The sequence below is a fragment of the Emys orbicularis genome, chromosome 9 (genome assembly GCF_028017835.1).
Source record: "Emys orbicularis isolate rEmyOrb1 chromosome 9, rEmyOrb1.hap1, whole genome shotgun sequence".
NCBI lineage: Eukaryota > Metazoa > Chordata > Testudines > Emydidae > Emys > Emys orbicularis.
The window spans coordinates 57554635-57581589 of NC_088691.1; the positions used below are offsets into that span (position 1 = coordinate 57554635).

At 47.5% G+C, this 26955-nt stretch overlaps 1 protein-coding gene across 1 annotated transcript in view; it reads left to right on the forward strand.

Annotated features, from left to right (window-relative positions):
- GIGYF2 (GRB10 interacting GYF protein 2) overlaps nucleotides 1-23037 on the forward strand; it is a 153986-nt gene extending 130949 nt beyond the window's left edge. The window contains exons 22-27 of the mRNA XM_065411184.1: nucleotides 9130-9333; nucleotides 9488-9693; nucleotides 10035-10189; nucleotides 15580-15737; nucleotides 16131-16278; nucleotides 22929-23037. Coding sequence (XP_065267256.1) covers nucleotides 9130-9333; nucleotides 9488-9693; nucleotides 10035-10189; nucleotides 15580-15737; nucleotides 16131-16278; nucleotides 22929-22996 — 939 coding nt within the window. The 3' untranslated portion in view covers nucleotides 22997-23037. The remainder of the gene's footprint in view (nucleotides 1-9129; nucleotides 9334-9487; nucleotides 9694-10034; nucleotides 10190-15579; nucleotides 15738-16130; nucleotides 16279-22928) is intronic.
- The last annotated feature ends 3918 nt before the right edge of the window (nucleotides 23038-26955 follow it).

Genomic DNA, 26955 nt, shown 5'->3' on the forward strand with positions numbered 1-26955 from the left:
ATTGGTGACAAGACTCCAGTTACTACAAAGCGGTGCTCTTGCTGGCCAGGTGATTACGGTCCTGCTCACATCTCTCTCCAGATGTTTTGGGTTCAGGGAACAACATATTGAACAACACTAGACATTTTATCCTTTTCTGCTTGGTGGCGCAGCCCAGTTCATATTTATTGGCAAAATTAATGAGGGCCAATCAGAAAGTGAGTCATGCTGTGGGCGAAGATTTGAAATATCTAACCAGGACATGAGTTGTCTCTACATATCTAGTGAGAAAACAAGATGTTTATGGCTTCTTGCAACTTTGTGTCTGGAAAATTCAGATATTTTTGTACAAAACATCTTGTGCCATACTAGTTTGTGTAAGACCTGTTGGACCATAGGATGAACACCTGCTGGCTTACCTCTGGCCAGTAACCTACTTCTGCAAGTTATTTTGTGACCCCTTTATTGGTGTGATCATTTGGTCCACTTTGATGACTCCATGCTCTTTTGACTAGTACTGTTAGTTTTCTGTAAAAATGTCCATTTTGAAGTTAGTCTTTCTTTATGTAAAGTCCCTTCACGCTCCTGGTTGGTTCTGCTTCCGCTTAGTAGTTTATCATGTAGCAGTATAAAGAGATTTGACTCGTGTGTATGGTCCATCTCCTGTTGGATATAACCGTTAATGAGATCATACAAAACAACTGTACATACCTTTTGTACAATTACTTGATTATTCCCTACACTTCAGTGATAAGATTAGTGGGATCACTTCATATGTGAAAATCTGTGCAGTCGCCAGTCATACCCCATTATATGCAGTGTTGTAGCTGTGTTGGTCCCAGGATATCAGAGAGACATGGTGGGTGAAGTAATATCTTTTATTAGACCAACTTCTGTTGGTGAAAAAGTCAAGCTTAAGTTGGTCCAATAAAAAATAGTACCTCACCCACCTTGTCTCAGTCATAGAGTTAATCAGTCTTTAATGGTCATTTAGCATTTTTTTGGTTGATTTGCCTTAAACGTATACACTTCTCATTGGCTTTTCAACATACCATTTAAATGTATCAGCTTCTTTAATACAAAACAAATACCTTATATATAATATACTTTTTTTTAAAAAGTAGTTGTTCTTATGTGTATTCCACAGTGGGTATGCGTGCTCACCGCATGCACTGGTGCTGGAAGTTTTTCCCTCAGCAGTACCCATAGAGGGGGTGCTGCTGCGACCCCTGGAGTGGCGCCTCTATAGCGCACTATAAGGGGAGCCGCGCGCTCCCCCCACCCTCAGTTCCTTCTTGCCGCCAGTGACGGTGCATCGGAACTACTCGCTCCAGCTTTGCTGCAGCTTGTCCCAGAACTTGTTCGTTGTCGTAGTACCTGTATTAGTTAGTTCATTTAAAAGTTCCAGTTTCGTTAGTGTTCAGGCCGGGGCATGCCCCGGGCCCCAGGATTTAAATCGTGCGAGTCTTGCAGGCGTTTGATGCCCAGAAGTGACCCGCACACTGACTGTCTCCGCTGCCTGGGCGAATCTCACATCAGCGACCGCTGTAAGATCTGCAGGTCCTTTAAACCCAGGACGAAAAAAGAGACACATTAGACTTCGGGCCCTTCTCATGGAGTCGGCACTGGCTCCAACCCCGGTACGCCGAGTGGAATCGGCACCGGGCACTTTGTCTTTGGTGCGCGGCGATCTCACGGCACCTTCGGGTGGCCGGCACCGCTCTCCGTTGAAAAAGCAGAAGAAGGCTCCGTCTTCTCAGAAGCGTCGAGAGAAGGCACGGGGTGAGGCTAGACCCGCATCGGGCAGCCCCAGTTCCCCCCTCGGGCTCTAGAGCTCCGACTCAGGTCGAGCAGAGCAGCCCAGTTGCGTCGACTCAGACCTCTCTGGCTGAAGTCCGGATGCCTTCGACACTGGAGGCCCTGCAGGCAGCCAAAGACATTATGACTCTGCAGGTGCCCGGGGCACCGCCGGCTCCTGGACCCCACTCTAGAGGTAAGCTGCCGCTGGGCTCTCGACAGCTGACGCTGACCCGACACGGATCCCGGTCAGGGGACCGCTCTCGAGCCCGCTCGCCACTCAGTGTCATGTCAGGACACAGCCTCCAGCCTCCCCTCTCATTGCCCTCCAGGTTGTCTGGTCGGGTGCTGTCGCATCGGAGTTCTAGGCACCGCTCCACGCCGAGTACAGAGTATCGGCGGGACAGGCACCGACGCCGTAGACACTCCCACTCTCGGTGGAGCTCCTGGAGCCGTTCCCGGCACGGACGCAGTCGCCAGTCACTCTCCAGTTCTCGCGTGTCGAGGCACCGTGCCCATGACTCTCGGCAGGGATCGCCAGCTCCACGTCATCGCGGATCCAGGCGTCGAAGTGTCTCGAAGAGTAGCAGCTCGAAGTGGCACCGTTCCTTGACGTTGGAGTCCCGGTCCCGTGGCAGACGATGTTCTCGGCACCATCGCGCGTACCGCTCGCACAGCACCAATAGGTCGTTGGTAACCCCGACCTCGACCTACACGCAGCGCCCTATGACCCAGCCGGGCCAACCCGACCAGCTGGTGCCGCCAGTGCCGCACCAGAGTCAATGGCAAGGGCCCCCGTGGCAAAGCCAGTGGTGCCAGTGGACCCCCTGGCCTCCCGTGCACGCCCAGCAAGGCCCTCGGTCGATAGCAGGAACATCGGAGGCTCCTTCAGCCGCACTATCCGGACCTCCAAGGGATAGATCGGCGGGTCATGGTTCCTCGGCACCGCACGAGGAGTCGGATCAGGGGGTGGATTCCGTGGCACCGGCCGACGTGCAGAGCCCGATACCGGCCCCCTCCCCCGCACCAGATGACAAGATCACAGCCCCGCCCCCCTCCATACCGCAGGAGGACTTCAGGGCTCATCAGGAGCTACTAAAGCGAGTAGCATCCAGTCTCCATGTCCAAGCTGAGGAGATGGAGGGACCCTCGGACTCGCTGTTCCATGTGCTCTCATCCTCGGCACCGGGGGGAGTGGCCCTCCCGCTCCACGAAGGGGTGGCTAACATCTCCAATGCCCTCTGGCAAACGCCGGCCTCCCTTGCCCCAATATTGAAAAAGGCGGAGCACAAATACTTCGTGCCCACGAAAGGGCATGAATACCTTTATACCCACCCAGCCCCCAACTCCCTAGTGGTAGAGTCCGTAAATCACAGGGAAAGACAAGGCCAACCGGGATCCGCACCCAAGAATAAAGACTCCAAAAGACTGGACTCATTTGGCAGGAAGCTTTAGTCGTCCGCCAGCTTCCAGCTCTTGGTGGCCAACCACCAGGCCCTCCTCAGTCAATATGAGTTTAACTTGTGGGGGTCACTGCCGAAATTTGAGCCCTCCTTTCCGGAGTGTGAAAGGAAGGATTTTAAGGCGCTGGTGGAGGAGGGCGCCGCCGCCGCAAAGGCTGCTCTGCAGGCAGCGTCAGATGCAGCCAACACGGCTGTTTGGTTCATGGCCTCAGCCATGTCCATGCGCAGGGCATCGTGGCTACTGCTGTCTCGGCTCTCCGCGGAGGTGCAGTCTGTGATGCAGGATCTTCCTTTTGACGGCAAGGACCTGTTTGCAGAACAAACAGACGTGAGACTCCATGACATAAAGGACTCGCGTACCACCCTTCAGACCCTCGGCCTCTACGTCCCGCCCAAGGAGAAGCCTAAGACGCAAGCCTCCGTTCCTGCGCCCCAGCCGAGATATGAGCCCGCCTACAAGAGGTACAAAACTCAAAAGAGGCGACCTCAGAGGCAATATCGCTCTGCCCCGCAGCCTGGGCCCTCCAGGGGCAAGCAGCAGGGCAAGAGGCAGTTTTGACTGGTTGCAGGAGAGTACCCGGGGGACCCCCGAGAGGACCCTCATACCAATAAAGTTTGCTTTCAGCAACTGCTTGTCTGCGTTCCTTACGGAATGGTCCTGGATAACATCGGACCAATGGGTCCTCAACACTATTTCCCAGGGTTATACGCTACAATTTGTCTCGCCCCCACCCTCCTTCCCCCCTCACCCGGACGGCAGGGGGGACCTGTCGCATTTACCCATGCTACAGCAGGAAGTGGGTCAGCTCCTCAGCTTGGGAGCCGTGGAGAAGGTTCCGGGGGAATTCCGGGGGAAAGGGTTTTACTCCCGCTATTTCCTGATCCCCAAAGCAAAAGGGAGGCTCAGACCCATCCTGGATCTGTGAGGCCTCAATCGGTTCATGGCAAAATCCCGATTCCGCCTGGTCTCTCTGGCATGCATCATACCCTCTCTGGACCCTGGCAACTGGTATGCGGCCCTGGACCTTAAGGACGCATACTTCCATATCCATATATTTGAGGGGCACAGACGCTTCCTGGTGGGGCAGGACCACTACCAATTTATGGTCCTCCCCTTCGGCCTGTCCACCGCGCCCAGGGTATTCACAAAGTGTACGGCGGTGGTGGCGGCCTACCTCAGACGCCAAGGCATACAGATATTCCCCTACCTCAACGACTGGCTGCTCAAGGGCACCTTGCGGTCCCAGGTACAGAACCACGTGGACCTACTCTTGGCTACCTGTGCCAACTTAGGCCTTCTAGTAAATGAGGCCAAGTCGACACTGGTCCCGGTGCAGCGCATAGAATTCATAGGTGCCCTCCTGGATGCCTCCAAGGCCACAGCCTCCCTTCCCCTGGACAGGTTCCAGACCCTGAAGGGGCTCATAGCCTCGGTCACAGAGTTCCCCGTTACCATGGCCAGGGCATGCCTGCGGCTCCTGGGCCACATGGTGGTGTGCACGTACGTGGTCTGCCACGCCAGGCTTTGGATGAGGCCCCTCCAACTCTGGTTGGCCTCAGAGATCTCCCAGGCCCGGGACAAACTGGACAAAGTCCTCTCGGTACCGGCACGGGTAATCGCCACGCTACAATGGTGGTCCTGCCAGTCCAATATGCTCCAGGGAATTCCCTTCCAGGACCCGACCCCGTCACTAGACCTAGTGTCCGACACGTCGGACCTGGGCTGAGGGGCTCTCACACCCAAGGGATGTGGTCAGCCACGGAGCTGTCCCTTCACATAAACGTCAGGGAACTCAGGGTAATACGCTTAGCCTGTGTGGTGTTCAGCTCACAGCTGCACGGCAAGGTGGTCAGAGTACTCACGGACAACACTGCCACGATGTTTTACATCAACAGGCAACGCTGGACGAGGTCCTCGGCCCTCTGCCTGGAAGCCCTGAGCCTCTGGGAGTTCTGTATAGCCCACGACATCTCCCTGAAGGCTTTCCACCTGCCAGGCGTCAACAACACTCAGGCCGATCGTTTGAGTAGGGTTTTCTCCTCCCAACACGAGTGATCGCTCCACTCGGAGGTCACTCACCAGCTCTTCCGAGCGTGGGGCACTCCCCAAGTAGACTTGTGACCCGACAGAACCGCCGTTGCCACAGGTTCTGTTCCAGAGGGGGGGTGGGGAGGAACGCGATCTCAGACGCCTTCCTCCTGTCATGGTCGGGTCGACTCCTTTACGCCTTTCCCCTGTTTCCCCTCATTGCCAAGGTCCTGGAGAAAGTGAAAACGGACAAGGTGCGCGTCGTCCTGATCGCCCCAGCTTGGTCCCAGCAGCATTGGTACAGGACCCTCCTAGTCTTACTCATGGCCCCTCCCCGGCCATTGCCGCTCTGCCCGGATCTACTCTCCCAGGACCAGGGCTGCCTCCTCCACCCCAATCTGGCCACCCTCCATCTGACCGCGTGGCTGATCAGTGGCTAGATGCGGAGGAGAGAAGATGTTCGGAAGGGGTCAGGCGTGTCCTCCTTGAAAGTAGAAAGCCGTCCACACGCCGAGCCTACCTGGCAAAGTGGTCCAGGTTCTCCAGGTGGGCGGGCGAGTGGCGTATTTCCCCAACATCTGCCCCGCTCCAACTTTTATCCTTGAGTACCTTCTACCAGCTTAGAACTCAAGGCCTGGCCCCTTCCTCTGTCAGAGTGCACCTGGCGGTTATTTCAGCATTCCATCCGCCGGTCCAGAGCTGCTTGGTTTTCTCCCATGCCATGACCGGGCATTTCCTCAAAGGGCTGGACCGGTCCTTTCCTTATGCTAGAATCCCTGTCCCTTAGTGGGATCTAAATTTGGTGCTATCCTGCCTCACGGGGTCCCCGTTCAAACCCCTGGCCACACGCTCATGGTCTCACCTTTCCTGAAAGGTAGCCTTCCTCATGGCCATTACGTCAGCTCGGCAGGTCTCGGAGCTCAGAGCCCTGACCTGCGACCCCCCCCTTACACAGTCTTTCACAAGGACAAGGTTCAGCTCCGCCCACACCCTGCATTCCTCCCTAAGGTGGTCTCCGCTTTTCACATGGGCCAGGACATATTCCTGCCTGTCCTCTGCCCTAAACCTCATGCCTCTAGCGAAGAATGCCGCCTCCATACGCTCGATGTGCGCAGAGCTCTGGCTTTTTATCTGGATCGGACTAAGCCGTTCCGCAGGTCTTCGCAACTCTTTGTTGCTTCGGCCAAGCGCATGAGAGGCCAACCGATCTCCACCCAGAGGCTTTCCCGGTGGATTACATCGTGCATCCACACATGCTACGACCCAGCAGGGGTTTCCGCACCACCTATCGTAAGGGCTCACTCAACAAGGGCTCAGGCCTCATCGGCTGCCTTTGTGGCCCATGTCCCTATTCAGGACATCTGTAGAGCCGCTACCTGGTCCTCAGAACACACATTCATGTCGCACTGTGCGATCGTCTCCCACGCCAGGGATGACGCTGTTTTCGGTAGGGCTGTGCTTCAGCCAGGGAATCTGTGAACTCCTACCCACCTCCATCACACATAGCTTGTAATCACCTACTGTGGAATACACATGAGCGAGCACTCGAAGAAGAAAGGACAGTTACCTGTTCCGTAACTGGCGTTCTTCGAGATGTGTTGCTCATGTCTATTCCACATACCGCCCTCCTTCCCCTCTGTCGGAATTGGTCCGGCAAGAAGGAACTGAGGGAGGGGGGAGCGCGCGGCTCCCCTTATAGTGTGCTATAGAGGCGCCACTCCAGGGGTCCCAGCAGCGATCCCCTTACGGGTACTGCTGAGGGGAAAACTTCCAGCACCGGTGTACGTGGCGAGCACGCACACCTACTGTGGAATAGACATGAGCAACACATCTCAAAGAACGCCAGTTACGGAACAGGTAACTGTCCTTTACATCTTGCTGATATTTCTATTTAAAATAGACACTGTGGTCTGAACTATTTGCAATATTTTGTGGTCAGGTTGCTTAGGCAACAAAATTCTCAAACTGAATGGGTCTGTTACAGAATGGCTTTAGATAGCTTTAATTTTCTGATATCGGGCTTGTCTATATGGACAGTTGGTGCACAGCAACCTGGGCTGTAAATGTACAGCACTTTAGCCTGCTACATGCTGACTTGCTGTGTGGATGGTGCTACTGCACACTAAGAGTTCCGTAGTGCACTTGACTTACTGCTGTTTCTAAGAGTAGTAGGTCAAAGTGCATTACGGAACTTTTAGTGCATGATAGCACAGTCCATGCAGACAGTGCATGGCCGGCTAGAACACTAGATTTACAACCAGCTTGCCATGCACTAACTCCATATAGACCAGTCCACAGTTTCTTAAATATTTACCTTTTAGATTTTATCTAATAATAAAATTATACCTTATGATATTGTATCAAATAAACTGATCTCTATTACAATTTATAGGCATAAAGCATATAACATAGCTTCCTCTTTACTTGTTTTGTCTATTTCACAGCTTAGCAAGTTAGCCATTGTAGTTACTCATCCTGTGTGAAACACAGAAACAATCTATCTCTGCTGTTCTGAACCAGGGGTCTGAAGCCCCTGGCGTGGCCTCGAGCAGGTTTCAGGGGGTCTGCCAAGTAGGGTCGGCATTAGACTCACTGGGGCCCAGGACAGAAAGCCGAAGCCCCCTCTGCCCTGAGCACCACTACCCGGGGCCAAAGTCTGAGCAGCTTAGTTTCACGGGGCTCCCTGTGGTGTGGGGTCCTGGGCAACTGCCCTGCTTGCTACCCCCTAATGCTGGCCCTGGCTTTTATATGCAGAAAAACAATTGTGGCACAGGTGGGCCGTGGAGTTTTTTCAGCATGTTACGGGGGGCTCAGAAAGAAAAAGGTTGAGAACCCCATATCTATCTGACATGCTTTAAAGGCTGAGGCCTACATTGTGAGAAGGATTCTGGCTTGTGTGTGGATGTATATAACATTACTTTTGTTAATAAGTGCCATATTTTCTGTATCATCACTGCAGTAGTATTACTTTACAGATTCATTATTTTTACTGTTACTCTTTTATAATATTTGACTGTATTTTTCATATTTGACATTCTAAGATATATCTTTGGATCATTTTACCCTCCAAAAGCAAAGCCCTGTTATTTCTTAACTCTGGAAAAGAAAATTATTTGCCTTCAATTGTTGTATTCAATCACATTTACCCTTCTATTTCCGTAACAGGAAGATTTTTGTGGTCTTTACCTTTTTGTTCAAAAGGGGGATTTTGATTAGGGTGACGAGACAGCAAGTGTGAAAAATCGGGACGGGGGTGGGGGGTAATAGGAGCCTATATAAGAAAAAGACCCCCAAATCGGGACTGTCCCTATAAAATCGGAACATCTGGTCACCCTAAATTTGATATTTAATCGGGGTTAGGAGTAGATTGGGCTTAATGGCTCAGAAATATGGGAAGTAAAGTTCTGTTTTAACTTAAAGCAACAGATAAAATGCTACCATCCTAAAATTTTAATTATTTTTTTAAAAAGCAAGAAAAATTAAAAATGGTGATGTCAGTTTAATTTTCACACTCTGCTTCCTGGTCATGTGCAACAGCAGCATAGGAAGGGGGGTGGGGAGCATGAGTATTGTTTCCAGAGTTTAGAGCAGCAAGAAATGGAGGGACTGACTGCGTGGGTCATAATGTTGAGGCAAATTTAGTCACTGTCATGGGCTAATGACACTTTCCATTCAGTAGTCATAATTAAACATACTTTTCTTATAGACACCAATAGAGAAGTGTAAAGACATAAAAACAGTGCTGCCCATGTTGACAAAAAAACAAACTGAAATCCGTAAGAATCTGCAAACCAGGATCCCCAGTAGTAATTATCTTCAGAGAGTCAGAACAGGCATGTTGTTTCTTTTTGTATGCAACAGCAAAGACGTCAGCAGCGTGAACTGATGAAAGCCCTCCAGCAGCAGCAGCAACAGCAACAGCAGCAACAAAAAATGTCAGGTTGGGGTAATGTCACCAAGCCAACAGGCGCTACCAAATCTCTCTTGGAAATACAGCAGGAAGAGGCGAGGCAGATGCAGAAGCAGCAGCAGCAACAGCAGCCGAACAGAGTCCGCAATACTACGGTGCATATCTTATTTACCTAACCAGTACATGGAGAATTGTTACTTGCATTGTTCCCCTCTCATCACACTCCATTTTGGTTTTCTGAGACATTGCTGCTGTTCCTCCCGATCTGATGCTAATAACCAGGGTCTCATTTCTGTTTTGTTTCAACAGCATTCTAACCTGCACAGCAGCATTGGGAATTCAGTGTGGGGCTCTCTAAACAGTAATCCCACCACCCAGTGGGCATCTGATCTAGTCAGCAGCATCTGGAGCAATGCTGACACCAAAAACTCAAATATGGGGTTCTGGGATGATGCAGTGAAGGAAATGGGGCCTCGTAACTCAACCAATAAAAACAAGAGCAATGCCAGCCTCAGGTAGGAATCAGGGGAGGAGTTTGTTTTTGGCAAAGGACTGCCAGTCTTGCACTGATCTTTTAACCAACTATAGCTTCATCATCTCTGGTTCTTGAAAATTCTGTACCGCTGTCTTAAAATAGTGTTTAGCAACAAACAGCTTATAGGTTGTCCACAGAGTCCCAATTTCTTTGATTTTTCACATCCACTAGGAAAATAAGTTGACTCTTAAACGTAACTGGCCCTCTGTAAATCCATGGGCTTTTGTAGGCTGTGTAATGTAATCTTATATAATACTGTTTAAGTAAATAGATGGCTGTTTCAGGCATAATATGTGATATTTACAATTTCTTTGTGTCAAGTAAATCTATAGGAATTACGAGCAGACAGAACAAGAAGGTAGAAGAAGAGGAGAAGCTGCTGAAGTTGTTCCAAGGGGTTAATAAAGCCCAGGATGGATTCACTCAGTGGTGTGAACAGATGCTACATGCACTCAACACAGCAAACAACTTGGATGGTAAGAAGTGGGAAAGAATGAATGTTATACTTTGTAACAGTATATGAAGAACAACATCACATTTGTACATTTGCACACATGGAATAATGACTGCATTTTTACCAAGGTGCTATTTGGCTCATTCAGCAAGAGGACATAATTAGCTGGGAAATGGCATTGCTATAAACCGCACTGCATTGTCTTCCCTCTTTGGGTGAAATATTGCAGGTAGAATGGAATTGGGACTAATTCCAGACTCTCCCACTCTCACCCATACAGATGGTTCCTTTTGGATGGAGGTGACAGGTCACAGATGAATGAGAATTTAGCCTAGTTCTAAATACATGCAATATAATTAACATTGTAACTGTCTCTCTAAAGCATTTTTGGGATACAGTTTGAATGAACTATGTTTGCTCTGCTCTGATGCTTCAGTCAGTAAAATGTATTGATTGCGGCATAAGAGAGAGAATGGTTTATGGTCCATTTGAGCCTGGGGTTCAGTGAGCTGCTGATATTAACTGCTGCAAAATGAGTCAAGTTAGGAACTGCAAGTCATGAGGCAATGGTTCATTTGCCCTTATGGTTGTACACCTAATTTTCTTGCACATCACAGTGGGGTGAGAGGGGCCTGTCTCCCTTTCTGTAGGTAAAATAGTAGAATATCTGCAACAATATGTTCTTCGAGTGCTTGCTCATGTCCATTCCACATTAGGTGTGCGTGTGCCGCATGCACTGTTGATGGAGATTTTTCCCTCAGTAGTATCTGTTGGGCCAGCACTCGTGCCCTCTGGTGCTGCATGCTTATGCGCCAATATAAGGGGCACTGCCAGCCCCACACCCTCTCAGTTCCTTCTTACCGCCTGTGACGGTTGCCGGAACATCTCCTCTTCTTTCAGCAATGTGTTTTCAATGTTTTCTTCTCTTTAGCTTAGTTTATTAGTCTTAGTATAGTATTAGTGTAAACAGTACTAGTGTAGAAAGTTAGTCCTCCTTTAATGTAGAGGGGCTCCCTTTGACCCTGGGCTCAGGGATGCCCCGATTCCTGGGCTTCAAACCTTGTGCCTCCTGTGGCAAGCCTATGCTGGTGAGAGACCCACACTCCAGTTGTCTGAAGTGTCTGGGAGAGGCTCAGGTATGAGAGCTCTGTCAGGACTTTAAGCCTCGTACGAAGAAAGAGAAGCTAGACTGAGGGCTATCCTAATGGACGTTGCTCTTAGACCGGCATTAGAGCCAACCCACTTGGATTCGGCACCAAGAACTTCCACTTCAGCTGATGCCAGGAAGTCATTGTGGCTCCAGTGTGATCACAGTGCCTTCTACCTTGGAGGCCTTTGCAGCCGCCAGGGACTTATCTCTCCTGGTATCACCAACCCTGATGGGACAACCACCGGCTCAAATGAACAGGAGAGAACATGGTGCTCCAAGCTCTTTCCCAGCACCTGGGCCCTAGGTACCTTACAGAGGCAAGCCGACCCTTCTTTCTTCTGCAAGGTCATCCCTGGTCCGGCAATGGTTCCCAGACCCTCAGCACCAAACGACAGAAGCAAGGTCCCCCATGGTCACCTCAGGAGGACTCTCTTTTTCGGAGTCTGCGGTGGAGCCCTTTGTCCATCCCAAGAGCTGCAGCCGGTACCCATTCTACATTCCACCAGACCCGGGTATGGGTCACCCACTGGCACCTGGTCAGGAGGATAGTAGCCGATACAGTGGCCATTCTGGAACCCCTGCAGGTTTCCCTCGGTACCGGGACCATCGTCCACTGGTCCTACTTGGTTGCATCTGAGAGGCGGGCTCCCGCACCGATCCATTCGCCACCATACCCTGACTCCAGTACCGAGCCCGGTACTGACACACAAGATGTGGGCCCGATGGAGGTAATAGGGGCAGAAGACGAGGTGGAACTCCCCCTCTGGTACAGGTCTCTTCCTCCTCCTCCTCCCCAGATGAGTCCACCTTGGAGCCAAGTGGCTCGCTGCCGCAAGATGACTTTGGAGCCCACCAGGAGCTTCTAAAGAGAATAGCTGCTAACCTGGGGCTAGAGGTTGAGGTGCTCAAGGAGTCTTTCTATATCCACATTGACATTTTGGCTGCAGCAGCACCATTGAAGATGGCCCTATTCATCAATGTCGCTGTTTTGGGTCCAGTCAGAACCCTGTGGCAGACCCCATCTTCTCTCCCTCCCACTTTGAGGAGGGAAGAGAAGAAATACTACGTGACAGCCAAAGTACTTATACTCTCACCCTCCTCCTGGCTCCAATGCTGGCCAATGAGAAGGACAGACAAGGCCAGGCAAGCATTACCTCCAAATAGAAAAACTTAAAGAAACTCGATCTGTTTGGCAGAAAAATGTATTCAATGGGCAGATTGCAGCTGCATATCTCGAACCAGCAAGGCCTGCTGGGGAGATATGATTACAACATGTGGGATTCTTTGACGAAATTTAAAGACTCATTGCCTCAGGACTCCAGGCAAGAGTGCTCCTCTCTCTTACAGGAGGGAAAGAACATAACTAGAGCCTCACTCGAAGACCCTGGGTGCAGCCAGAACAATGGCTTCTGCAATGGCCCTGGGGTGATGCTCTTGGTTTCAATCCCCAGGCTACCACAGGAGGTCCAGCAGTCAATCCAAGCCCTCCCATTTAAAGGTATGTCACCGTTTTTGGATAAAACGGACATAAAGCTCCATGGGCTGAAGGAGTCAAAGGCTGCCCTCAGGTCCCTGGGCCTCTATGCTCCAGCTCTTTCAAGGAAGCATTTCAGGCCTCATCAGCTGGCTCGCTTCTCGGTGCCGCTGCCACGACAGAACCTGTTCAGGAGAAGGAGCAAGGGTTCCAATTGTCGTCAACCGCTTCCATCCACCGCAACCTCACTACCAGGATCTCAGAGAGACTCCAGAGGCCCCAAATAGAACTTTTGAAGGTGTTCCGAGGGCTCTATACTAGTTTCCCTCATCGGATCCTGTCCCCTTTTTGTTTTCAGACTGACTTTCCCACTTCAGCCTGGTGTAGTCTTTCATTGTATTGGACTGCTGGGGGGAGGGATAGCTCAGTGGTTTGAGCATTGGCCTGCTAAACCCAGGGTTGTGAGTTCAATCCTTGAGGGGGCCACTTAGGGATCTGGGGCAAAATTGGTCCTGCTAGTGAAGGCAGGGGGCTGGACTCAATGACCTTTCAGGGTCCCTTCCAGTTCTATGAGATAGGTATATCTCCATTAAAAAAAATAAATAAATAAATACAGTGGTGGACAGTGATACCCTTCTGTTTTCCTCCACCCTTCCCTCTCATCCCTGTTCTTTTCCAGGGACTCTTCTTACGAGCAACTTCTAGCCCAAGAGGTGCAAACCCTCCTATGGGTGGGGGCTGCGGAGGAGGTGCCTTAGAACTTGAGAGGAGAAGGGGTTTTATTACCAATGTTTCCTAATCCCAAAGGGCCAGGGTGGTCTTAGACCCATCCTGGACCTGCGCCACCTCAATTTATCTCAAGGAATTGAGATTCCACATGGTCTCTCTGGCCTCCATCATTCCCTCCCTGGATCCAGGGGACTGTTACGCTGCCCTTGACTTGAAGGACGCCTGTTTTCACATTTCCATCTTCCAAGGCCACAGAAGATTCCTCAGCATTATAGTAAACCAGACCCATTACCAATTCACCACCCTCACCTTTGTTCTTTCTGCAGCCCCACTGGGTTTTTACGAAATGCATGGCAGTGGTTGCAGCCTTCCTCAGAAGGCAAGGAGTCTAATTCTACCCATACCTAGACAACTGACTGATGAAGGGCCATTCATGTGCTCAAGTAAAGACCAGCATCAGCCTTGTCCAAGTCACCTTCCAAGCGTTGGGTCTGTTGATAAATAAACAAAAGTCGACTCTTCCCAGTACAGAGAATAGATTTTATCGGGGCAGTACTAGACTCGACCCACGCCAACGCCTTCCTTCCAGAGGTCCATTTCCAGACAATGTCAGATCTGGCATACCCTGTCACAACAGCCTGGGTTTGCCTCAAACTTCTGGGACACATGGCTGCATGCACTTACTTGGTACGGCATGCAAGGCTGCACCTCAAACCCTTGCAGACATGGTTTGCTTCAGTGCACTCACCAAACAGACAACACTTGGACTTGATGCTTGCTGTTCCAGCCCGATCTTTATCTCCCTTGATTGGTGGAAGGACCCCCAGTCGGCAACTGCAGGTGTTCCCTTTATCATCCCCCAGCCATCAGTGTCCCTTGATTCAGTCGTTTCTGATCTAGAATGGGGAGCCCACCTCAGTTGCCTCGGGACACAGGGCCTGTGGTCCCAGGAAGAGGTCTCCCTACACATAAACATCAGGGAGCTCAAAATGGTACGCTTAGCTTGCCAAATGTTTCTTCCACAGATCATGGGTAAAGTAGTAAAAGTATTTACGGACAACACAGCAGCCATTGTCTACATCAACAAGCAGAGAGGAGCGTGCTTCTCTGCCCTGTGTCAGGAGGCTATCCGTTTATGGGACTTCTGCTTTAAGAGCTCCACCTCAAGGCTTTCCATCTTCCGGGAGCCCGGAACGCCCTGGCAGATCACCTCAGCAGATCTTTCTCCTCTCACCACAAGTGGTGCCTTCACCCAGAGGTCACCAGGTTTATCTTCCAAAGGTGGGGGTCTTTGAAGTCCGGGCCCTTACGTCAGAACCATTGTACACAGTGTTCTTCAAGGGCAATGTTCAGCTGTGGCCCCAACCAGCCTTCCTTCCAAGGGTGGTTTCGCAGTTTCATAGCAACCAAGCCATTTTCCTGCCAGTTTCTTCCCAAAACTGCACAGGAATTCAGAAGAGCGGTGGATTCATTCGTTGGATGTCAGGCATGCCCTAGCCTTCTACATTGAGAGGACTAAGCTGTTCTGTAGATCTATGCAACTCTTCATGGCTATAGCAGAGAGGATGAAAGGCCTGCCGGTTTCAGCCCAGAGAATCTCATCCTGGATAATATCCTGTATTCAGGTGTACTACGAGGAGGTGGACCCATCCTCTGTCAGAGTTAGCTGGCAAGAAGAAACTGAGAGGATGTGGGGCTGGCCCCTTATACTTATACCCCTTATAACATAAGCGCACAGCACCAGAGGCACTAGAGCCAGCCCAACGTGTACCGCCAAGGGAAAAATCTTATGGGTGTGTGTGCGATATGCACGGTTGTCAAATGTGGAATTGATATGAGCGACATATCTCGAAGAACAACTGTTACGGAAAGGTTAGTAACCATTTTTTGCTGGGGCTATATTATGGGGAATTTAACAGGAGAGGCTGTTTACAATGGTTGCTAGTTTGACAAAGAAAATTGAATAAAGAATACAAAGTTTGTTTGCTTTTTGCACGCACACACTCCTGCATCAACACACGTCTCTCTCATGGTCCATCTTCTTCCCCTCGTATTGCAGTTCCCACGTTTGTTTCTTTCCTGAAGGAAGTGGAGTCTCCATACGAGGTCCACGATTACATCAGAGCCTACCTTGGAGATACCCCTGAGGCCAAGGAATTTGCCAAGCAGTTTCTAGAGCGCCGTGCCAAACAAAAAGCCAGTCAGCAGCAGCAGCAGGTACATATTTGCTTGACCTTTGCTTTGGAGGAGGATCTCCAAGTACATTGATAGTATTTCTGGAGAGGGTAGCAAAGGCTCAGTGACAGTCTGCATCTCTGTATATAGGTCTTCGTGGTGAAGGGGGTAGATTATCTAGAATGGGGGGAGGAAACATATTTTGGGTATTACTGTGGAATTGTACAGAATCTATCTGAGATCTTGTGTAAATAACTTTATAGGGAGATAATTTTATGGTGCAGGATTAGTTTTAGGAAAAAGGTAAATTTATTGGATAGATTAATGGATATTCTACTATCCATGTCATATGGAAAGTGACTTGATGTCATCTGTGTACTTCCAATGAACAGGCAACATTTAATTCTAACTTGTAATCTAGAATTTTTGTTCCAGGATTCAGTGTGGGGGATGAACCATAGCGCACTGCATTCCGTCTTTCAGACCAATCAGAGCAACAACCAGCAATCCAACTTTGAAGCTGTGCAGAGTAGCAAGAAAAAGAAGAAACAGAAAATGGTTCGAGCAGATCCCAGTTTGTTAGGTGAGTTTTGGTACTTTAAAACTAAGCTCTTCCTCTCAGTGGCTTATTTGGGATAGAGGCCATAATTTTTGTTCCATCTGCAAAGTTCTTTTTGGGTCTTTCATAAGTCCTAGACATTTATACATTAAATATATGCAAGAAAGATGGAGGAAGCTCCTTTAGAGTAGTCTGTATTTTAAAATTATTTTTAACGAATTCATTGCATTTTTGAAGGCTGCTTTGAGACTGCCAGTCCAATAGTCCTATCACTGCCACAGGTGATGCAGGGCGTATGGCGTACAATATATATAATACAATTATATGCTTCTGAGATAGTTTAAGGAGGTACCTATGTTCATGCTTGTTTTATCACTTCACCTAAACAGAGGCAGAAAAACAAGATGGGTTGCCTTTTAGACAGGTACATCTGTGGTGGTTTTATCAGGAGTCAGTATGATGAGCAAGGCATAATCCTGAACGTGTTCCCCTCTGGCAGTTACAACAGATTGAAAGAGACAGTTTAGCAGATTTAAAAAAAACTATTTTTATAGAAAAGGCAAAAATATTGGTTTGGAATCCATTCTTCCTGTAATTTGTGGTCTTGAGGAGTTGGTTGATCCCTTAAATGTCAAGCTTGACCCGATTCTGAAATTACTCACCTTGAAAATAGGTTGGAAGAATCCAAGAAAAGCCTTGTGGAGATAGGAAGAAAAGACTTCTGGCTGTGGAAGTAGAGAACAAATCAATTTACATGGGTATTTTTCATTAAGGGTAAACAGCTAAAATCGTATAGAACCTCAATTTTTCATTTTAACAAAGTATCAGATATACACACAATGAGCGTCTCTTTGATGTGTGAAGAGGAGGAGCTGATTCTCCTTTGTTTTTTAAATTAATTAAAGTTTGGTCCTCTACTTTAGATATCCTGGATCTTTAAGGATATTAAAAGAAGGGTTAATAAGTCTTCAGCTAAATTCAGCCTTTTCCTGATGTTATAGTAAATGTAATCATGATGGAGAACAAATACTGCAGTTTGGGAAAATATAGAAGCATCTTGCATAATAAAAATTACATTCCCTGACATTTCAAAAGCTACCCATAAGAACCTGTTCTTTCTTAAGACAGAATTTGCAGCATTGGTTTTCTGCTTCCATTTTTTAACTTTCCATACCTAGATTTAGTTTCTTGCACAATTTTTAATCTTTAATTAACTCCACTCTCAGGTTGGAAGCAACAAAATCAGAGACAGCTTTATTCAGGACATGCAATTGCAAGGGAAGAACACAGCTGACAGAGAGCACCTCTGCCTCAGTTTCTTCAAAGTACAAGCAATATCACACAAGCGTTTATACATTTTAATGGCATGCATTAATTAAACATGTCTGCAGTTTGTTTATGTCCTGCCCATTCCTGTATTTTCTCACTTCTGTTCTCAAAACATCGCTATCTCAAGGCTGGGTCACGCTGACTCTACTCTGCTGTCTCTTACTCGCTTCTGACATGAGCCCTTATTCTACAGGTCTCGCGGTATTAGGCTAAGACTTAGCATGACAGTTGCTCTGTTTCTTACAACGGAGAGGCCTATATTTAAATCCTTTAACCTTGTTTCCACAAAATTAATATTTATTTTTATGACAGGAAGGCCTCTGACATCTCGGATTAAACAAAGATCACTCTAATAATTTTGCAATGGTTCAGGATGTTGCTCTAACTGCCCCCTTAGGGTTTTTGGAAGGAATTCAGTAGTGCCTATTTAATGTAGCTTTTTTACATATTAAGCAAATTTAACTATTAGATGGGGATATTATAAAATTAAATCTTTTCTGTTCCTTAGGCTTCAAAAAGATCCATATCCTTTTAGACAAAATGTAAATGATGGATTGGTAATACTGATGTTTGGAGAAATACTTTCTTTTAATCAGATGTCATTCTGTGAAAGCACAAATAAATTTTAAAAAGAAATTAGCAAAGCTGGTCACCTGTTAAGGATCACAGTCATTGTTTGAGTTCAGGATTTGGCATCAGGAACTCCAGAATTCTAATCCTGGATCTGATACTGACTCCTTCTGTGGCGTTGACTTTTGCCTCAGTTTCTCTTTGTAGATGGGGAACATTCTTACTTTACCACAGCAGGATTGCTGTGAAGATGTCTCTAAAGCAGGGGTCTCAAACTCAAATGACCACGAGGGCCACATGAGGACTAGTACGTTGGCACGAGGGCCGCATTACTGACACCTCCCCCCCAACTGCCCTCGGCCCCGCCCCCACTCCACCCCTTCCATGAGGCCCCACCCCTGCGCCGCCTCTTCCCACCCCTTCCCTGCCCCCATTCGAACTCCTTCCCCGAAATCCCCATCCCAACTCTGCCCCCAGGGGATGCAGGAGGGGTGTGTGTTGTGGCACTGGCTCAGGGCAGGGAGTTGGGGTGTGGGGTGCAGGCGGGGTGTGGCACGGGCTCAGGGCAGGGAGGTGGGGTGTGGGGTGCAGGCGGGGTGTGGCACGGGCTCAGGGCAGGGAGGTGGGGTGTGGGGTGCAGGCGGGGTGTGGCAGGGGCTCAGGGCAGGGATTTGGGGTGTGGGGTGCAGGACGGGTGCGGCAGGGGGCTCAGGGCAGGGGGTTGGGGTGTGGCAGGGGGCTTAGGCCAGTGGGTTGGGCTGCAAGAGGAGTGCAGCAGGGGGTCAGGGTGTGGGGTGTTGCAGGGGGCTCAGGGCAGGGGGTCGGGGTGCAGGAGTGGTGCGGGGTGCAGCAGAGGGTTCAGGGTGTGGCAGAGGGCTCAGGGCAGGGGGTTGGGGTGCAGGAGGGGTGCGGGGTGCAGCAGGGGGGCTTGGGAGGGGCTCGGGGTGCAGGAGGGGTGTGGCAGGGGGCTCAGGGCAGGGGGTTGGGGTGCAGGGTGCGGCGGGGGGTGCAGGAGGGGGTCGAGGTGAGGCAGGGGGTTTGGCTGCAGGAGCGGTTTGGGGGGCGCGCACCAGGGGCAGGGCAGGCTCCCTGCCTGCCCCGCCCTGCTCCGCTCCGCGAAGCGGCCAGAACCTGGGGAAGGGGGGCACAGGGGTCTGTGTGTTGCTGTTGCTTCAGGCACCGCCCCCAGCAGCTCCCATTGGCCGGGAATGGGGAACCGCAGCCAATTGGAGCTGCTGGGGGCGGTGCCTGAAGCAACAGCAACACACAGACCCCTGTGCCCCCACTTCCCCACGCGGCCGGAACGGCGTGGGGTCAGGGCAGGCAGGCAGGGAGCCTGCCCTTCCCCTGGTGCGCGTCGGGCCAGAGCTGCTGTAGGTAAACGCTGGGGGAGGGTGGAGGGGGCCGCAGGGAGCTCGTGGGCCGCAGAAAATAACCCCGCAGGCCGTGTGTTTGAGACCCCTGCTCTAACGTGCTTTGAAGCCGAAAAGCATTAAATAAGTGCTAAATTGTTGTAATATTAGAAAAGAGTGAGAGAGCAGGCGTCTATGCAGTACTGGTATGGGATAAACATCCAGGTCTGTGCGATGATAAAATGGGAACTAAAATTCCACCTTCATATAACTCCTTCAGTCAGCTCTTCCGTTCATATCTACTCTCTCCATGACTAGGGGCTTGGTTTGACACTGCACTCTCTCATCTCCTACGTCTGTAAACCAACTTTTATAGCCTATATACCATCACTTTCATAAGACTATCGCTTCATTTACCAGAACCCTTACTCCTGTTATCTTCTCTTGACTGCTGTAATTTCTCCTTTAATGTCTCCCACAATTACAGCTCTTCAAAATATGGAGCATTTCTGTCTCCATGTTTGAAACAGCTTCATTGTCTGTGCCTAAGTGACTCAGATTCACTTCTCTGTGGCCTGTAATTCCTTGTGTTTTCTATCCTGAAGCCATGAAATACTGAAACCCCCTCCCTGTTTCCCCTTGATCATTTTCCCTAAGATTTGGTCTTTTTACCCTTCTGTATACTGTACCTTCTTCACCACAGCTAGGGATTCTATCCTGTTTGCTTGGTTACTGTAACTACTCTGCATACTTTATTCATACATATAGATTGTGATCTCCAACGAGTTAATTGTTGATACTTTTGATGAATGAGGTCTGCACAAACATGCATGTGTTCCCAAGTCCCACCCATTCTTTCCCACATTTGAATCTCTTAACAGGACAGAGTTCATGAATCGAAGAGTGGGAGTTTCATAATTCCCCTAATTGTCTTGTTTAAAAGGGTCATGTAGCTGGCAAAATCTTTTCTAATCTTGTTCTTTTTATAAACCTCTCATCTCTAGCCAATGGTCAGTCGTTTTGTTCTGAATTGCCTGCTTTCATAAATAAAAATGGGGAGAAATATTTCAAAAGCTGCATTGTGGTTTAGCCACATAACTTCCATTAACTTCAATGATTTTGCTGCTACCTTGTAACTTAAAGGATAGTATTCACTAATACACCTCTCTCTCTATATATAATATAATATAATATTCGTGTTATATCGGGTTGTGTTATATATATATATATATATATATATATATATATATATATATATCACAACCCGATATAACACGAATTCAGATATAACGCGGTAAAGCAGTGCTCCGGGGGGTGGGGCTGCGCACTCCGGTGGATCAAAGCAAGTTCGATATAAAACGGTTTCACCAATAACGCGGTAGGATTTTTTGGCTCCCGAGGACAGCGTTATATCGAGGTAGAGGTGTACTTTCAATCAGATGCTGCTTGTTAGAGAGCTTTCCCTTCACCCTCCCACTTCCCTGGTTCTTGTCATGCAGATATCAAGCAGCAAAAGACCAGAAGTCCAAAGTGCAGACAGTGCAATGTTTATTGGGGTTAATTTCCAAGCAAGAATATTCTGAAGCCCTTCACACCAGTCGGGCATATCTCTATATGCAGATAGTCTGTTCCCCAGTGTTCCAATCCCAGCTCTGATGCCGCAGAGAATTTACCCCGTGTCCCCTTTCCCAACTCTGACGCTGCTAAGTGATAAAAATACACCTAAGTTCTTAAAGTATAGGCCTTTATAGGCAGGCCTGAATATCTATATTCTAACACTGCTACTTTATTATTTAAAAAAAAATAAAGATGAACATATCCATCCATATTACACATTGGAAGAGATTTTAATACATTTTAAACTGCTCCCTGAAAAAAGTACTATAATCTTCAAACTATATTAAAATCAGCATCCTTATCCATTAGATTGCACATACTGTTTTTGGCAAAATAAGTATTTTCATATTAAGAGTTCATACAGCACATTTTTATATGAAAACTGCAAACATTAATTCAAACTTACCTCCACCACATGCACTTTGCTTCCTTCCCCAGACCTGAAGAAGAGCTCTGTGTAGCTCAAAAACTTTTACCTTCCACCAACAGAAGCAGGTCCAATAAAGATATTACCTCTTCCCGTCTGTCTACATGCATGTCAAATGAATCTGATATGGTTACTTAATTGAATGGTTAAAGTCTACTGATGTATCAGTGATATTAAATTGAGATACAGAATTTTAAATAAAATTAGTTGTAACAGAGCTTAAATGTACATAGCCTTTTATTAAAAGTACTTTTTCAACTATAAAACATTCTTTCAAATTACAGGAATTAATATACCCCCAGAGGGTATATTAATATACACTTGGCTTAGTAAATACAGTAAACATAGGCAATTTTAAAACCATTTTTAAAAACTGGATGTAACATGCAGCAAATTAAATTGCATAGCTATCACATATTAAGCTCTCTGAATTACATATATTGTCTAAAGAAAATAAAGCATGGTTCCTTGTATGTAGCTTCCTCACACAAAAAAAATATAGCAAATCAATTTTCCAACTCTTGGCGTTCAAATGAGATTTGTACAAAAACTGACAAGTTACAAAGTTTAGAATGGATGTGACAGTACCTTTGTGTCCTTATCCAAATCATTCTACAGATACTGGCTTTGCATTGGATTTCTAACATTGGTGTGCATTCTTTCCCTCTCAGCTTTCTTTAGTACATCTGATCTTCAGCATTTATATGATTTAAAACTTGGGGGTTATTTTTAAGTGTATATTGGATTTCCTGAATAATAGTTAATAGATGAATAGCATGTAGGGATTGAAAATAGCAAAATAATCCTAAATTCATGCCTATTGGTACATCTGCATGCTGTCTCCATCAGGCTTCTAGTTGTAAAAGCGGTTTTAAACTGGAAGCTGATACCACTTCAGACTGAAAGTTCATCCTATCTTCAGAAGCTAAGCAGGGATGAGCAGGGTCAGTCCTTGGATGTTAGATCTTAGCATCAGCCACCCCTGCTTCCTGTACCACCTAAATACTGAAGAACATCTTAGAAATACTACTGAATTGTGCTTTAAGCATTCTTCCTTCTGAGACAGTATTACCCATGGTGTTGAGGCACAGTGATGCTGAAGGTGCCATCTTTTGAGAGACTCAGGACCAAGCTGTTAATGATTCATCACTAAAGATCCTATGGCACTTTGTCCAAGTCTATGCATGGCAACCCTGGTGTCTGTCAAATTGCAGTTTGGGTAGTTACAGTCTGCCTTAGTGAATTTCTCCCACAGTTTAATTAGGCATCTATTCTCCACTTCCTCCTCTAAGCAGCTGTTGCATATAATAAATAAAACTGATTATATCATACTTAGACATGCACATCCAGACTAAAACATTGCTTCTTTTGTTTTACAGGATTTTCAGTGAATGCCTCATCAGAGCGGCTCAATATGGGAGAAATAGAGACTTTGGAAGACTACTGATCTTGTGCAGATTGACCGGCTTTTCCAGTGTCTGTTAACCATGGATTCTCCACCTTTGGACACAGTACTTTCTCCAACTTGCATTTTTCTTCGCCTTGCAGTGACTTACAGAATCAATCATCTCAGGCTGCTGCTTCTAGCCCCAACAAAATCTTTCTGCCCCAGGTTGCACAGTCATTGTCATCTGTCAGCCCATAGACATGTGGACTTTGCTCTGTCTCCTAGGTGGGTGGGAGATAGGATCCATTCCCAAAATGGCTGACTGCAGGCAGCAAGCATTCACTGTGCTGTCATTTCTTCTGCTGATTTATCTGGAAAGTCTACTGGGATTCTGCAAATGGTATCTTCCTTTCCCCGGTCATGCTTATCGCATCCAACTTGTGCAATCATGGAGAGAGTTTGTGGTTAACAGAGATTGGTCAAAACCAAAATGCCACACAGATACTGACTTCAGTGCTCCATCAGGACAAGAGGTGCTCTCCAAATCCAGGAGTTGCAGTCATAAGCTAACTTTAGAACTGGCAACAGCAGGAGAGGGTGGTGGTGGGCGGAGTTTAACTTGGATTGGTTTGATGTTGCACACCCCCTGCCAGCCTCTCTCAGCACATTAATTTTGGAGGGAAAGCTTGAGTCTGTCTTCATTAGGTAGTGATGATAGTTACTGGAGTTCTCCCGCCAGCAACCTCCAGCCTTCCTGGACAAATGGGAATGTATAATGGGGGCGGGGGAGGGTGTATTTCTTCTGTTCAGGTTGAAATTACTTACTTAAATATTACCTTCATAGGAATAGGACCAGTTTATTGGAGGCCCTTCTGCTGTGAATTTGTCTCGTTTAAGAGACAGCTAAAGTCTTGGGTGGGAAAGGACTTTACTTTCCAAACAAGTATCCCCCACAGTCTCAGCTGGGTTCCAATGGCAGTGATTCAGTTTTGTGTTACAATAGCATGCAAGTTAAGGGGCAGAGACCATCCTCTTCATAATGGAATGAGATTAAAAGAGAACCTGACTGTAGGCAGCATCTGAATTCCTATAACCATGGAGAGGGAGAAAGTGAGCTGTGAGGCATTGGCACTGATTCCCTTCTACACCTTCAATTACTGAACGTCCCTTCACTTCCAATCCATAATAATTAAATATTTATGTAATCCCAGCTCTCCCTGCAAGAGTTTAAAAAAAACCCAAAATCCGAAACTGCAAAATGCACTTAATTTGCGCCCCCCCGCCCCCATCCCACCTCCCGTTCCTAGAGGGCTGCAGTGTGCCTGTGGGGGGGAGAGGCTGCCGTTTGGGTGGAGCTGTGTAAAGGTGTCTGTCTTTCTGTCATCACTGCCTGAAGAAGGCGGCTTGAGTTGCTCCAGAGCAGTTTGGCTTTGGGTTTTATTTCATTTGGTTTATTCATTTTTTGGGGGGTAATCTTCCCCTCTTCCTCCTCTCTCTTCCTCCTCCCCCCCAAACATGTACAGTAACTATACAGATACTGCTGCAGACTTGTATATAGTTTTTGGATCTAATAGCACGGAGAGACTTGGAACTGTTGCAAATCTGGTCTCCCTGTCTCCTTTGCTTTGTAAAGTCATAAAGGGGGGGAAGAGGGGTAGTTAAAATGTTTACAGAACTTTAAACTCCCTCTGAACTTTTGCCAGTGTGCGGGGGGGGAAAAAAGAGAAATAAAACCTGGTTGTATTATATCTAAGAGCGCATTTTCTACTTGCTTTTGTCTAAGATGATTTTTGAGATTATTCCTGGTGCTAAAACAGACCTGAATCTTGACCTTCATCACAGTTTTCATCAAGAAACATCAAGCAAATACAGAGGATGTGGAGCACCAGCTGCCGCTTTATTCCTGCTCTCCTGCAGAACCTTGGTGGTTTTTCTACTTGATAATTTTAGAGTTCAAAATAAACATCAGTAAAATGAGATTGGAAAATTATGACACAAAATCTTCACTCCCTTTTCCTTCCATACACGCGCACGTGCATTCACAGTCACCTTGTTTACGGAGGAAAGATCAACCCTTGGCTAGTTTTCTGTTATGAATTTCAAACACACAAAGTATCTGAGTAAACCAGCAAGCACCCTCCCAGCCCAGTTATCTTTACTGAAGAAGGGAGAGGTTTACCCCGAACACTTCAGGTTGGGGGAAGGGCTCTCTGAGGGCATTTTGTACATTTACCATTTTTAGGTAAAATCATGCTTTTATTTTCCCCAGTCCTAATACTAGCTGTCATTTGCTGCTGCTTGTATTTTGGTGAGGAAAATCCTGCTAAAGTTTGAGGACACGATGGGGAGGTAATTGGTCCATTACCCTTCACATGTTAAAAAAAAGGATTACATTGATTGATGTTACTTTTGTTTCCTACTTACATCCAGGCTTGCTCCCACCTCACCTCCGATGTGCTTAAGCTCAAAATTTACCTTAGTTTAAAATATGCTGTCTGGTTGAGGGTATCTTGAAGTCTTGTTTTTTTTTTTTTGTTTGTTTTTTTTTTTTTTTTTGTGGAACATAATTCTTAAATATTGCAAAGTAGCCACTGTGCATGTGACCTGTTTACGAATGTTACCCTATTCCCTTTTCCAGTAGCATTTAATTTACAAAAGGTAATTCTGAAGCTGTGATTTTGCAAGAACATAAGAATGTAAATGAAGCCACATTAATTTCCAGCTTAACAGGAACATGAGGGGTAAGAGGGAAGCAGTGCTTGCTAAATAGAAAAAGCAAAAGTATGGAGAAGCAATAATTTTGCATTCCTTTTAAGGACCCCATCTGACTCCCAGGGCTGGCTCCAGGCACCAGAGCAGGAAGCAGGTGCTTGGAGTGGCCAATGGAAAGGGGCGGCATGTCCGGGTCTTCGGTGGCAATTTGGCAGCGGGTCCCTCATTCCCTCTTCGGGGGTAGGACCGGCTGCCGAATTGCCGCCGAAGAATGAAGCGGTGCGGTAGAGCAGCTGCCGAAGTGCGGCCGATCGTGGCTTCCCCCCCCCCCCCCCCCCTTTGCCGCTTGGGGCGGCAAAAAAGCTGGAGCCGGCCCTGCTGACTCCTATAGAAAGGCGCCTGTTAACCATAAATAATGTGGTAGATTGGAATGGTCACTGCACACTATCTCTTGAATTGAAATATTTTGGCATCTGCCTCTCCCCTTTTAGGTTGGTGCTGCGGTGGAGTGAATGTCTTCGTGGCAAAATTGTTACCTTTTATATTGTTGTGAAAAGATGGCATGAGCCTCAAGAATGGTCAGGATCCACCTGTGTCAATATTTGGGGTGAAAAAGAGGAACTATAGTTTTTGTCAGTTTGTGGTGGGTGCAGTCCAGCTATGCCAGTTCCCAGTTTGTTTTTGTGGTAAGGTATGGAACTAGAGAGTCATTCTGGCTTCTATGTAGCAGGGAATTGATAATGTTGAGTGTGGTGGAAGAGGCATTTGAGGCCTCTTTTCACAAGTGATTTCTGAAGCAAGTTCTGCTTCCTTATGTCTCAGTTGATTAGGGTGGCAACTTCCAGTCCACTCTGTCCTTCCTACGTCTGCCAATTTCCAGTTGCTCTGGCGTAGGATTTAGCCTAGCAAAAAAGGTGTTGTAAAAGGAAATCTGAATCTGGGTTAGCCTCCCTGCTTGATTTAAGAATGTATTGAATTACATGTAGAAGGAAAATGGCTCTAAGGAGATCCTGTAACAAAAAACTTTTGAATCTGAAATCTACGACCAAAAAGCTCACCTAATTCACTACATCTTCAGAGCATAGAGAACGGTACTGTGGTGTTTAAATACTCATATTGTGTATGGATGGCTTTCTGAACTACAGTGCTTCTCTGAACAGAAATTACTCACTTCCTTGCAGTTTAGATGTTCAATCTTCATACCAGTTTAAAAAAAAAAAATTCTGGACCCACTGAGAGAGAACATAATGAAACTGTTCCATCCCCAGTAAACTGGAATGCTCTCCTTTTATATAAGATTCATTCTT